Here is a 14,416-nt window from a genome sequence, read left to right as displayed (position 1 = left end):
TTCAAACATAAGCGTATATCAAACTTTTATACGTAAAACAACATTGATGAGTATGCATGTAGATTATCGTACGTAAAATCTTATGAAAAAATGTGCATGCAAACTCTTCTACATAAAATTTCATGAGAAAGTATGCATGCAAGTTATCATACATCAAATTTTATGAAAAAGCATGCATGCAAACTATATTTTATGTATTTCGATAAATATATATTTTAACATAAAAATGTACAAGAATATGTATAAACACATTTTCAACATGGAAAAGCATACATGATTATTTTAATATTAAAATTCCTACGTAAAGAGGTATATAATTTCCCTACCTTGAAATCTATGAAGTTCTGCGAGAAGCAGAAAAATCTCGAATACGCCCCTAGGGATTTTCTACCAGAATGCGCGATGTGGATCGTGCTCGTTGTTGGTCCCAAATACAAGCAAGGCCTAATAAATGCCCCATGTTTTACGCCAAAAGTATGAAAAAGTGAGTGTGTCTGACATTGCACCGCGTAGGCTGGTATGCGAAATGAGGTGGTAGAGCAAGCCACGGTGAAAGCCAACAAGGCTAGTGGAGACGATCATGAGATTTTGGCAAAAATGATGACAAAGTGAGCGACAGGTCCGATCTAAAAACCACCAATGGAGAGAGAGAGAGAGAGAGAGAGAGAGAGAGAGAGAGAGGGTATGGCTCTTGAATGAGAAACAAAGGGGAGTGAGGAAATATTTTTTAGGAAGAAATAAAAGGGGGGAAGGAGGGAATTTTTAAATTTTATAAAATCAAGTGGGAAATTCAAACCTTTGAATTTTCTTGAAATTTGAGAGAGTGTGGGTTTTGGGCTTTGGTGCCACCCATTTGGGTCTCAACAAATCCAATACATTATATATATATTAAATTTAATATATTTATTTAATATGATGCATTTGGATCCTGAATTGACCCAAATTATTTATACTCTAACGAGATCTATTTGGGTTTCAAGTAGATCCAATTTTATATTTAGTTTTAGTGATATCCATTTGAGTTTCAAATGGATCCAGATCCCTATTTAGTTTCAGTAAGATTTATTTGAGTCTCAAATAAATTCAAATCATTAGTGAGATCCATTTGGGTCTCAAATGGATCAAAAATCCCATTTTTCTTAGAAAGATCCTTTTATGTCTTCAATAGATCAAAATCTTTAGTGAGATCCATTTGGGTCTAAGATGAATCCATAATTCTTTTATATTCAGTTTAAACCCTAATATGGGTTGACCCGAATCATTTAGAGATCCTAATCTGGATAACTTAATATTCAGTGGATCTAATGTATTTATTTGGATAGTTCGAAGTTGTGTTTATGTGGATTGATCATCTTGGATCTCTATTGAGGTCAAGATCTAAATATTTTATATGAAACCTCATAAATCTCAATTTAATTTGGTAATTAATAATAAGTTATAGTAAATACTAATAACTCATTAAATATTCAAAATTCACAAGTGTAGGCCATAATTCGAACATGTAAAATTCTCAATATTTTATTAAAATATTCTATAAATTTTTTGAATATTACGGTTCGTAACAATCTTTAGTATACATGGTATACTCATGCCCATTTTTCTTTATAACCAAAGAGCCCAACTTATCACAGGCAAGAGCAGTCAATTTTTTTTTTTTAACAAGGAACCTTTCTAAGGATGTTGTTTGATAAGCCTGCTTCCCTACAAAGTAAACCCCGGGTTGTCAACCAACGACTATGCCTTATAAGGACTAACTAGATATAAAGCAATGTGGGTTTGATCTGACGTTCTTTCTTTTTTAGTGTCATCACACAGTGGTGGAGTCACATCCCGGCTAGGGTTGGCAAGTGCCCACCGAAATCCCCAATAAGGGGGGTTGGATAAGTGCCCACCCTAACCCGAATGTTGTGCCATTCTCTCTCTCTCTCTCTCTCTCTATATATATATATATATATATATATATAGAGAGAGAGAGAGAGAGAGAGAACAAAACATATTAGGCCTCATTTCTCGTTCTACCCCGTTATTTTCAATAGGTTTTAAGTGTTTTATGGTAGATCTAAACCGTTAGATGTGTTTAACATGATCGATTTAGTGACAATCAACTCTTGGACCATGTTTTTTTTGACGAAAATACATGTTTTTATGAGCTGAGAAAAACTTGTACCTTCATAGCCATTGATTTTGGATCACTGAAAAAACATGTATACAGGTTAGATCTTGGTGATCCAAAAGCTGGTTCCCACTAAACGAAATCTATAGATCACATGTACGGCATTAGACGTACAAAAAAGTACTTAAAACTATGTTTTTTGAAAGGGCTTAACAAAAAAGGGACCAAGAACACATTACTCATATATATATATAGTCACTAGAATACGAAAACTAATGTGTGAACCACAATTTTCATGGATTTTTTGTTCTTTTTTCTTGAATCTAACTATACGGATCTACATGCTTGGTTTTATAAGAACCCACTCTTGAATCATCCAATTTTGATGCATGACATTTTTTTTAAGGCTTTAAAATCAATGGTTCATAATCTTTATAAATATTCAAGCATTCAAAAATCACATTTTTTCATTGAAAATACACAATCCAATTATTGATTCCTAGCAAATTCACCATGCCGAGCACATCCACATGGTCAGATTTGCAAAAAAAAATGTTGGAAATGCCAGTATTTCTAGTTCTCATTCTAGTGACTATATACATTTGTGCCACCCTAATTTGGATTTCAGGCTCCCCCTCTGCATCACACACACCCTGCTAGTCAAATGTGTTCAACCTATGGAGCAGTTTTAAAGATTATGAAACTTTGTTTTGTACACATTTTGCAACTTACAGTATGTTTGAAAATAAGAACCTGTGTCCCCAGATGCTTACTCCTCTTTGATCATTAACCACTAGTAAAATCCTTTCTTCATAAAGGGAGTAGTTCCTTGTGAGCAGCAAAACTCAAAAATTTCAACACACGCCAAGCAAAACCAATTGTAGAAAGAGATTACCTTCAAAATAAAATTATATAAAGAGATTACATTCTATAAATCCCTTTTCTAAGACTGTCAAAACAAAAATCACTAGGTTAGAAAGTGATAATGGACTCTCTAAAAAAATCTCCAAACCAAAGAAAAGATGCTCACCAAGTAAAGTGCTTTAATGCTGGTCTTTACTTTTTTAACTTTATCTTTTGGGCCGAAAGAAGCAACCAAACACAAAATTCTTTTTTTTTTTTTATAAAAAGAGAGAGAAGGTAGGCAGGCTAATCTACAAGTTACTACGTGAAAACTCATTGACCACACTTTCAACCTAAATAAAAAGAAAGATTAATTAGAGAAATCATTCATCAACTGCAATTTTTTCACGGATTAATAGGGAGAAATTAAAAAAAATCAAATTTTCAGATAAATTGTACTGAATTCCCACATTAAATCATGATTAATCGGTCATTTTCTCTAGTCAATTTGGCAAGGACAGCTACAATTGCAAAGGGATGGATATTTTCATCCCCACCAAGGGCTTCAAATGGATTGGATCCAGGCTAGAGGTTTTGCAATTTTTTGCGATTTGACTCTTAAGTTTGAAATGTTTGGCTCGCAGGGAATAAGTTTGGAGTTCAAACCCTATTGCTTACAAGTTAGAAACAATTATTTATTTAGCAAATGGGTCAGTTTGAGCTTGCCTTAGTAGGTTTAGGGTTTAAATTTTATTATTTTCAACTTCGAAAAAAAAATATTTTTGTGTGAATGAACTAGCTCGTGCTTATTGCATAGAAAAGCAAGCAGATCTGATGATCGGATTAAGTACTTGAACAAAATATTTAGCCCACAAAACACACAAATTATGGTGGACGTGTTGCACAGAGATTTTGACTGTTTCACACTGTGCGTGCTTCAACGAATCATGAGACCTGTTTTCTACAGACTGTAGATCAAGTCACATTGTATATAACCGATTATTAGTTGCGCTCAATTCTCACAAGGGATGATATTAGCCATCTTCAACTGTACCATACCCTTCAATAGAAACAGTTTGTTTCTTCACATTTTTTTCTATTAAAAGATCCTTCCTATACATCTTATAATTTTCGAAAAAAATGTAAAAAAAACTATGAAAATCTTGGTTCTTACCAGTAAACATATTTGGCTGGTAACATATATATATATATATATATATATATATATATATATATATATATATATATATATATATATATATATATATATATATATATATATATATATATATATATCAGGTTTTAACTGCTTAAAATCTGCCTACAAACTAAGTTTAAACCATGTCAAAATCACATGCAAACCACACATAAATTGAGTTTAAACTGTATGCAAATAGGGTGTCAATGGGTTGGGTTTGGACCTCGGTAGAACCAGACTTGGACCCGATTTATGGGTATGGTGGTTCGGACCCGGGTCTAATCAGCTCTACTATAAAAGAAATCATCAGTGTTGTTAGAGGAGAACACCTCAGTACCTGAAGCGTACGCTTTAGAGGCGAAGTGCAAGCTCAAGGAACCAAGGCACTATAGGGAGGCGTTTGCAGGCTCGAAGCGTACGCTTCACATGGGTGAAGTGCATGCCTCGCGTCGAGGCGCGCTTCAGTTCTAAGGCATACACATCATGTTCACCAACCAAAAGGGAACCTCGCCATCGATGATGTTGCTCTGAAGGTCAAGGACTTGCATCAAGCTTGCGACCCCGACGGCTGCATTGTTCTCTGGCGGAGCGATATCGGTGAGCTTGTTAAACCCAAAATGCAGGATCCTGAGCAGTGGCGGTGAGGAGCCGGAGGCATTGAAGAAAAGCGAGGATGGGAGCACGCCAGAGAGATTGTTGTGCGAGAGAGTGAGCACCTGAAGGTTCGGAAGCCGACCAATCCCTGTCGAAATCTCGCCGCTAAGGCTGTTGTCCCAGACACTGAGGTGGCGAAGAAGGGAGTAGTTGGCATGGGCTGCCAAAGTGCTTCCTTGGAGTAGGTTTCCGTCAAGCCAGAGGTACTCCAGAGAAGCACTCTCTCCAAAACTTGTCAGAATCTCCCCGATCAGCCAGTTAAATGAAAGGTTGAGCAGATGAGGCAGACACATTGGCCGAAATCTCTTCGAAGAGCGAGTTAGATGAGAGATCAAGGAACCATAGGCTCACCAGAAAGCCTCTAGAGGGGATTGTCCCTGTCAAGAGGTTTTAGGCGGCATTGAGGATCTGTAACTCAGTGAGGTTGAAGATTTCCGATGGGAGCGTCTCAGAGAGGGCATTGGATTGGAGGAATATGGTGTGGAGGATGGAGCACCGACCGATAGAGGGGGGAATGGTGTCGTTGAAGAGGTTGGATCGGAGGTTGAGCTTCCAGAGGCCGAGCTGACGGGAGAGGGATCCCTGGAGGCGGAGCTCGGTGATGCGGTCGGAGATGCAGACGATGCCCCCGCCAGTCGCAGGGCGCCGGTGGGGAGGAGGCGTTCCAGTTGGAGAGCGCACCGAGGGGGTTCTGGAGGCCTCGAGGCTTACGCTTCAATGCCTCAAAGCTTATGCCTTGCTTCATAACATGTTCAACGCCTCGCTTTGCCTCATCGCATTTAACAACCTTGGAAATCATATTTGGACACTACAGGAACGACATGAATCAGACCCGATAAAATAGTATTTTTTATCATTTTTACATCAAAAATTTGTGGGTCTTAATTAGAACTCGGGTCTGATCCAGGTCTAATATAAAATTTCATAAACTATACCCAGATCCATGTATTAATCAGACCTTCAGGTCTGGACCCGAGTCTTAATCAGGTCTTATTATTTATCACCATGTTTGAACTCTATACGTTTTGGTCCAGGTCGGGTCCAGGTAAACCCGACCCGTTGACACCCTTATATCTATCGAAGCAGGTTATATGTTTCCTCCCGAAACATGCAAGTGCGTGTTCTCGGGTTTGAATGAGCATGACATATGTAAGCATGTGAGGCTCATTTCCCTATGTGTGTCAACATCATTTAGCATCGGAGTCTGATGTGTTTGCAAAGACTTAAGTACCATTTCCCGCCATTAGTGCCATAAAACAATGTTTTGAGTAAAGGACAAAAATGTCTTCCCGCTAGAAAGAGTTAAAATCATCATTATTTTTGCTCTAAGGAGTAAACTCCTTTGCTTTAACAGGAGCTCATCGCAATATGTCACCCTAAATGTTCTGGATCACCCTTTGACGATGCATCATCTGCTGTAACAGGAACTTCGATTGACGATGCACCCTTTGTCGTCGTCTGCTGTCGTCGGAGCACTCTTTGTTGTTGTCTGCTATCGTCGGAGCACCCTTTATCATCGTTTGTTGTCGCCAGAGCACCCTTTGTCGTCATCGTCTATTATCGTTGGAGTATCCTTTGTCGTCGTCTATTCATGAGAAATAGTTGAAGTACCAGAAAAATCAGCATTCTGTCTATTGTTCATCATGATATGAGGGTGCAAACGTCGAACTGAGTAAACAGAGAATAGTGATTTACAACAAAGATAATGATGGCAACGTCAAACTGAGTAGAGTAGCGACTGTAATAAAAATCAGATAAAAGAGTAACGATTTACAGTAGAAATCAAATCAGAGAGTAGCGATTTGCAATAAAAATCAAATAAGAGAGTAGTGATTTAAAGCAGAAATCAAATCAGAGACTAGCGATTTACAATAAAAATCAGATAAGAGAGTAGCGATTTATGATAGAAATCAGATAAGAGAGTAACGATTTATAGTAGAAATCAAATCAGAGAGTAGCGATTTACAGTAAAAATCAGATCAAAGAGTAGCGATTTACAATATAAATCAAATCAGAGGGCAGCGATTTACAGTAGAAATAAGATAAGAGAGTAACAATTTACAATATAAATCAAATTAGAGAGTAGCGATTTACAGTAAAAATTAGATAAGAGAATAGCGATTTACAGTAAAAATCAAATCAGAAAATAACGATTTACAGTAAAAATCAGATCAAAGAATAGCGATTTACAGTAGAAATCAAATAAGAGAATAACGATTTACAATATACATAAGTTTTTTACTGTAAATCGCTATTCTCTGATTTAATTTCTATTGTAAATCGCTACTCTTTGATTTAATTTCTACTGTAAATTGCTACTCTCTGATTTGATTTCTATTGTAAATTGCTACTCTCTGATCTGATTTCTACTGTAAATCGCTACTCTCTTATCTGATTTTTATTGTAAATCGCTACTCTTATATCTGATTTTTACCGTAAATCACTACTCTCTGATTTGATTTCTACTGTAAATCGTTACTCTCTCATTTGATTTATATTGTAATCGCTTTTTTAAATAGAGAGAGAATAAAAAAACCCATGATTGCTCAGAGAGAAATGTTATTACTCTTTTCAACAGTTACAAAAGAGAAAGAAAAGAAAGAATTTATACAAGGCAAGAACGACAACCCTAAACCTAAATAAGTTGGGTCTGATCCATAAGAAACCGAGTCTCAAACATAAGCAAAAAAAAAATATTCTTTCGGGAGGCGCTGCCCCCCACGACCCTCCGTCAGGGACGGCCCCCCTGGACCCCCCCCGCCCACTAACCACGCAGCGGGACCTGCACCGGGAGAAGCCTCCGAACCCCCCTATGCAAAGGCAAAAACTTTGAATCATGCTTAAACAAGAAGGCGGCCTATGTGTTGTAACACAAGCTAAAAACAAAGGTAAAACGTGCAAATCTATTTCCGAGGAACGGGAGAACATTTTCATCTATTTTATCGAAGGACTGTTAAAATCATATCTACCTTTTTATGTTATTTTATTATAAAATTATCATGAGCAACATTGATATATGAATTATCGCGGGTATCAAGAAATTCCTCAGTATACACGGGAACAGGCAAATTTAAATTTGTGTTTATGGGCTAACACACCACCCTCTCTGTATCTATATGCAAAACGCATACAAACTGTGTACAACGCGTGCAAACCACGTACAAACAGCATTCAAATAGCTTATAAACTGCATACAAACCGTGTGGGTATATATATATTCAATCACCACCACACATCTTGCTAGGGAACCGTGCACCGCACTTGTGCCCACCTCGCTGTACAGAGATAAAAGAGGCTTAAGCATAGGAAGCGATGCTGCTCTGTGCTCGAGAGAGAGATGTGGGAAGATAAGCCTCAGAGAGCGGCAGAAATGGTGGGGAGGGAGAGAGTTGGGAAGAAGGACACGGGGGCCTTCTTCCTGGCCACCCTCATCTTGTGGGCAGTGTCCGTTCTCTTCGAGATCGTGTTCAACGGGAGGAGGGAGCTACTAGTTCTGCTGTGGGGATGCCTCTTCTTCCAAACCGCCAACTGGGTCTTCCGTCTCGCGCTATCCAGGGACCCGCTCTTCGTCAATACCTGCGTCTCCTTGCTCCATTCCTCGCTCACTTCCCTCTTTGGTGCTCACCCACTTTCTCCTTTTTCCTCTTCCGCTCTTCCGCTCTTTTCCTTTTCTTGTTTGTTTGCTTGCTTGTTTGTTTATTGAGTTATTTTCTGAGTTTAAGGAACCTACCCATGTATGGTTGTTGTTATTTTCGGTTTCTTGCATGCTCTTTAGGAAGGAGTGTAGCGAAAAACTCGTGGTTGGTTGATACTTGATAGTAAGAAAATTGGTAGGTTGTGTCACTTGGAATGCAAGGAAGATAGTGAGAAATTGAGCTCAGTTTGGTCGGACTCTAAAGAGTGCCCCTCTCTACAGTCTGTCTACCTTGAGATCGATTTTCAACTCGTAGTATTTGTTATAAGTAAATTTTGGTGATGAATTGGTCGATTGGTACCGACCCAGCGATTTCTTATTTCAATTTCTAGTTGATTTCTGCCTGTTGGCTCTAATCAACAAAGGGGTACTAGTCAGTGACTAGTGCATGCACGATTTGTTCTGTCCAGGGATTAGGAAAACTTAATGGCTGCTTCATCCTGTAATATGTATTTTCTGTAGGCTGAACATGAGATTGGAATTTCAATCATCATGGTACGGTGGGAACGACAAAGCGTTTTGGTTCCCCTTTGGAAGAAAGAAATTCATGAAACAACTTGGACCGGGGAGAGTAGAGATCCAGATTAAGTTGTACTTTGTCTGGAGAAAAAAGATGATTAAGAGAAGAAATTCTGTAGGTTTGCTTTGTTAATATTGCACTTGGAGCATGGTCACTCTTGTTAACATGTTGGTTTGGATTACTTTGAACCATAGTCGCCAGGGTAGAAAGCAGAAGTAGGAAACTATGGATTTAAATTGTGAAATGGAAATCGGGAAGCAAGAATTATGGAGAAAGACATGGCTAATCATTTGGGATGTAGGGTAGGTAGTATTTGTGTGGAGTACTGTTGGAGAAGTGAAAGGAATGACAATAGTCCTCTTTAGAAATTATTGTTTTCATAATATATGTTATTTTAGGAAAACACTACATGTGCATGGGACACTGAAAAGCATTCATTAGGTATGCAACATCTGATGCAATAATACTATTCATAAGTAGTAAGTTTGATCTCTCTGTCATGGTATTGATAATAATAAGCAAAATTAATCCAATAAAATGGGACATACTTGATAAGGTCAGCAGCAATGTTGTTAAAATCAATTCACTAGGTGAATCAATTTAAAAAAAAAATAGAATCCAATCTAATCAAATCAGCCCCTTTTTACCATCAGATGACATGTGTCATTACAAAATATTTTAACCCCTTAAATTAGGTGAAGCTATACAAGTTTCCCTTTTAAAAAGTTGATTTATCTCAATGTTTATCATATTCCTTGTATTTTTGCTATGATTCATATAGCTGTACATTGGTCTTTTTATATGTCTTCCTTAATCTTTCAGCTTGGGCTAGCTCTTCTTCTTTTACTAAAAGCTGTAAACAAAAGATTCCTGTGTCAGATAACCCAGATAGACCTCAAAAGATGTTCTCTAAGTAGAACTATAGATTCTCTATTGAATGCAAGCTGCAAATCAGGTATCATCCCAAGTTTTTAGATGCATTAAATTATAGCCTCTAAAATGGCATCTTATTGTTCTAGTCAAAATTCAAAATTGCATCTGTTTGTTGATGAAGGGAAGTGCTTTGCTCTAACCCTGTGTCTGTCATCCCCCATAATTATTTTCAAAGGATGGCCATGAAACATATCTTAATCAGGTATGACATATCTAGGTAGTCCAAAATTATTATATAGTTTGCTGAAAGAATAATGTAGCAGCCTCGTCACCTTTAATCAGCTTCTTGCAAGGAATCAAACATGTCATCTTGCTGAAACAATGATAAAAGTGAGTAGTTATAGCTACCCTTGGGCTTAGTTGATCCTCCTACAAAATCCATGAAGATACTTCAACAAGATTTGCTGGGCATGCAAAATGATGTATAGAGAGTATCTTCTAATTGAGATGCTCTGAGCCTCTGAGGTTCTGCATAATACAACTCTTTTGTGAATTGAGCAACATCTTTATGCATCTTAGGCTGGTGTACTCTTCATATTGATGTGTCTTCTTAACTCCAATGTCTTCTGAAATCTTGGAAGTATCGGCTTTCCTAATCTGTTGTACTGGTCAACATCTTGTAGCATGTACAACTGTGTACTTCTATGATCTTATGATGCAAGCTGCCATTTGCCCCTTTCTCAGCTTTTGAATCTCTTTTTAAATGGATCTTCATCATATAATTATGCATATTTTGTGTTGCATAGTAGCTGAAATTGCATAACTAATAGATTGGAATTTGCATGTTCATATGGTCTTGATAACATAACATTATAGATTGCTCATATTTTATATTTGATAACTAGGTTCAACGGCTGCCACTTTATATGTCAAGCTTTTCTGCCGGATGTGTTGGTGCTGCTTTTGTATGTTAGTCAACATTAGCCAACTCCAGCAATCAAAAGGAAATATATTGCACAAAACATTCTAATGCTTTTGTATTGGATATTTTAGAGCAAGATGGGGGGACAAACATTTAAAAGCTGTAACTTTGATTTATCAAGCTTTTCAGGAAACTAACCCAGAACACTAATAATGCATTGTCAGATGATTGAAAATGAATGTGGAGCAACTGACAGTTTGATCTTGTAGAGAAATGTCTAGTGAAAGAGAGTTCATGAGCTTCTAATGCAAATTGGACAAGTACTGCTGGTTGTGATCGATGTCACAAATCTCATTTTGAGGAGAATCTCAGCAAGGGAAAATCTCATGATATTTTGGAAAATCTGTTTTTTTTTCAGAAAATCTTGGGAAATTATCAGCATATATGGAGATATAAAATGTAATGTGTATACACACATGTAATAGAATATCACAAAAATAGTTTTTATCATGGTATTTTTGTGATAAAAAACATGATATTTTCAGAAGACAATATTTTTTAAAACATCACAATTTTTTGGAATTATTATCAGCCTTTAAAAATATCACAATATAATCATGATATTATCAAAATATCAGCAATATTTGTGCAATAAGTTATGATCGTTATCTATAGATTTGATTGTGGCTGTTGTGTAGACGTTTCACTTGAATAGACTGTTAGAGCAACCCTTACAAAACTGGAAGCAGAGCCATTATCTGTAGGAAAATTAAGCTGCCGCTCAGTATGTTACTCCTTATGAACGCTTTATCTTGTTTGTCATGTGTTTCCGTTTGTTGCTAGACAGATAATAATCATTAATTTGCTTGACAAGAACATGTACTGAGAATATTCAATTTATATTAATTCATAACAATATGGTTTAGCAAGAGGTTTTAAGTTGAGTAAGAGTAAGACAAAATATATGGAATGTCGGTTTAGTATGCAACAAAGTAGTGATGGGAGTGTAGTGAAGCTTGGTGAGCAAGAAATACCGGTGGATGATTGTTTCAAATATTTGGGATCTATCATTCAGAAGTATGGAGAAATTGATGGAGATGTAAATCATAGGATAAAGGTTGGGTGGATGAAATGGAAAAGTGCAACTGGAGTGTTGTGCGATCGTAGAATACCATTGCGGTTGAAGGGGAAGTTTTATAGGACGACTATTAGGCCCGCTTTACTATATGGTACAGAATGTTGGGCTGCCAAGAGACATCATATTCAAAAAATGAGTGTAACTGAGATGCGTATGCTTAGATGGATGTGTGGAAATACAATAAAAGATAAGATTCGGAACGAGGAGATACGTAAGAAGGTAGGCGTTGCACCCATTGAAAATAAGATGAGAGAGAATCGTTTACGGTGGTTTGGACATATTCGACGAAGGTCTAATGATGCTCCAGTTAGAAGGATGGAGAAATGGGAAAATATATTAGTTAAAAGAGGTCGGGGTAGGCCTAAGAAGACTTGGATGGAGATGATAGGAAAGGATATGAATGCTTTGAACCTCACCGAGGACATGGCATTGGATAGAAATGTTGTTGTTGCATAACAATATGGTCCAACTCTAATCCAAGTTCAGCAAATTAGGCCTATGCTCCTGTAGTGACTGCTGATGTATCACTCTTCATTAAGTGCAGTTTTCAGCTTTCTTCGAATGCTAATATGGAACATGAGTATTATAGTATTCAGTATTCACCTAACGATTGCAATCTCATCCATCCTTTGAAGTGAGAAAATAAAAAACCATCCTGTGATTGTAACTAACATCCAGTGGTGGTGTTTCGCATAATTACTTGTAGATAAAAAGCTCGTTGTCTTGGTGAAAATCAAGTTTAGTTTCTCTTTTTGTATGAGCAAATGCAATTCTCTTTGTTTATATCATATTTTTTGTGTACAATTTTTTTGGAAAGCCACAAACATTCTGTTCACTTCTATCTTCTCTAAGCTGAATATTCATGTAACTTGCATGCAGTTGTGCTGATTTTGGCTAATGAATGGATGAAGAAGGGCATTGGGCAGATGTTTGATCACAACCAGTTGATTGATGGTTTTTGGTCCGGTGCATACTCTACATTGTGCTTCTCATGTGGCTACTTTGCTTATGATCAGTGGGACATGCTGCATTACCAATTATACAGTGGTTGGATCCCATCCATCCTGTTACACCATCTGGTCCTGCTCATCTGCTTCACCCTTGCTCTGTATCGAAACATCACAATCAACTACCTTATCCTATCACTCGTATGTGAGGTATCTGAAACTCTGCCTATGTCCCTACTATCGATCTTAAAATAGAGAATAGATGGATGATATAATTACTGACTTCTGTGACTCAAACCAGCCATACCAATTTTGCTAAGGCTCTGTTTGGGATCCTTCCATTGAGATGGAAACACTGTTTCCATGTGTTGCCAAAATATGGTTTTACTAAAAATGTGGTGTTACCAAAATATGGTATTGTCAAAATTTATTGGGGATGCAGTTGCTTAATATATTCTCTTGTGAATGGTGTTGAAATGTGGTGTTGGGGTTGCCAAGTCTATATCCAATGCAATGTTTTTGGCCTTTTGGCAACACTACTACACCCAAACAGGGGTTGTTGGGGAAACTACAATGCACCTCCAATTCAAGTCTTCCAAACAGAGCATACAATGCTGGAAGTTTTCATCTTGAATCCCTACAACGCCTCTCTCTCATATGGGGTTTGATGTGCAGCTGCATTCAATCTTCTTGCATGTGAGGAAAGTACGAAGAATGTCTAGAGTACGGGACGGAAAAATGAGAATCGTGCAACTGGAGTGGGCCTTCAACTGGGCAACTTTCTTTACAGCCAGGTTAGGAAGCCACATACTCATCACCTACAAGCTCATTAGAGATGCTCACAAGTTTGAGAGAGGGGTGGCACTCCCACTAGCTCTGTCTGGCATGGTTGGAATGAATCTGCTCAACATTTTTCTTGGGCGCGACCTATTGAAAGCATATAGGCGAGAGCTAACTCAAACTCATAAAGACTGAAGATCCTCTTTTCTGTGCCTGTCATGACCGGAGAGAATGTATTGAAAGAAATTTCTTGTCAGATATCTCAGACATGAGCAACAGCAAACTCAAACTCAAGAATGGAAGCGATGTTCCTGCTAGCTATATTCTAAATGGATGGAATCAATCTGCCCAACAATTTTCATAGCCAAGATCTCTTGGAATCATATGGGCCACAACAAAGGTGAATACTCAATGATAGAGGCAAACTGATCTTTCTGTTTTTTATAGCTCTCATTCTTCTGTAATCTAGTTGTGACTAATGTATAAGATACCAAGTTAGTAATACAATTTCCTCACATTAAGTGACCCGGTTCTTGGCCAGGGCTGAGTTCCTTCGTCATAAATAAATAAATAAATAAATTCAGTGACTCTGAAAGCCATGTTAAATGCAAACACTGTGGCTTGCCATGTCAAGGGGCAGTTAAGGCATCAATTATTGTTGGAAAAAAGTGCACAACTTCATGGAAGGCAGCACAAAAATTGTTATACTTTTCAATCCAAAACTCTCCACCGAA

General features: G+C 37.5%; 1 protein-coding gene across 2 annotated transcripts; it reads left to right on the top strand.

Annotated features, from left to right (window-relative positions):
• The first annotated feature begins 8,108 nt into the window (after positions 1-8,108).
• LOC149817097 (TRAM, LAG1 and CLN8 (TLC) lipid-sensing domain containing protein) lies at positions 8,109-14,204 on the top strand. 2 transcript variants are annotated; one of them, XM_089988103.1, is made up of 3 exons: positions 8,109-8,425; positions 12,835-13,112; positions 13,456-13,641. In XM_089988103.1, the coding sequence occupies exons 1-3, from the start codon at positions 8,146-8,148 to the stop codon at positions 13,600-13,602; spliced, it is 705 nt and encodes a 234-aa protein (XP_089844229.1). In that variant the 5' UTR covers positions 8,109-8,145; the 3' UTR covers positions 13,603-13,641. The 2 variants fall into 2 exon arrangements, with proteins under 2 accessions (XP_089844229.1, XP_089844228.1); XM_089988102.1 differs by having other exon boundaries at positions 8,115-8,425; positions 13,578-14,204.
• Positions 14,205-14,416: the final 212 nt, after the last annotated feature.

The sequence above is a fragment of the Nuphar pumila genome, chromosome 14, assembly GCF_984573655.1.
Source record: "Nuphar pumila chromosome 14, dmNupPumi1.hap1.1, whole genome shotgun sequence".
Classification (NCBI taxonomy): Eukaryota; Viridiplantae; Streptophyta; class Magnoliopsida; order Nymphaeales; family Nymphaeaceae; genus Nuphar; species Nuphar pumila.
This window is presented reverse-complemented; position numbering and strand designations above follow the sequence as displayed.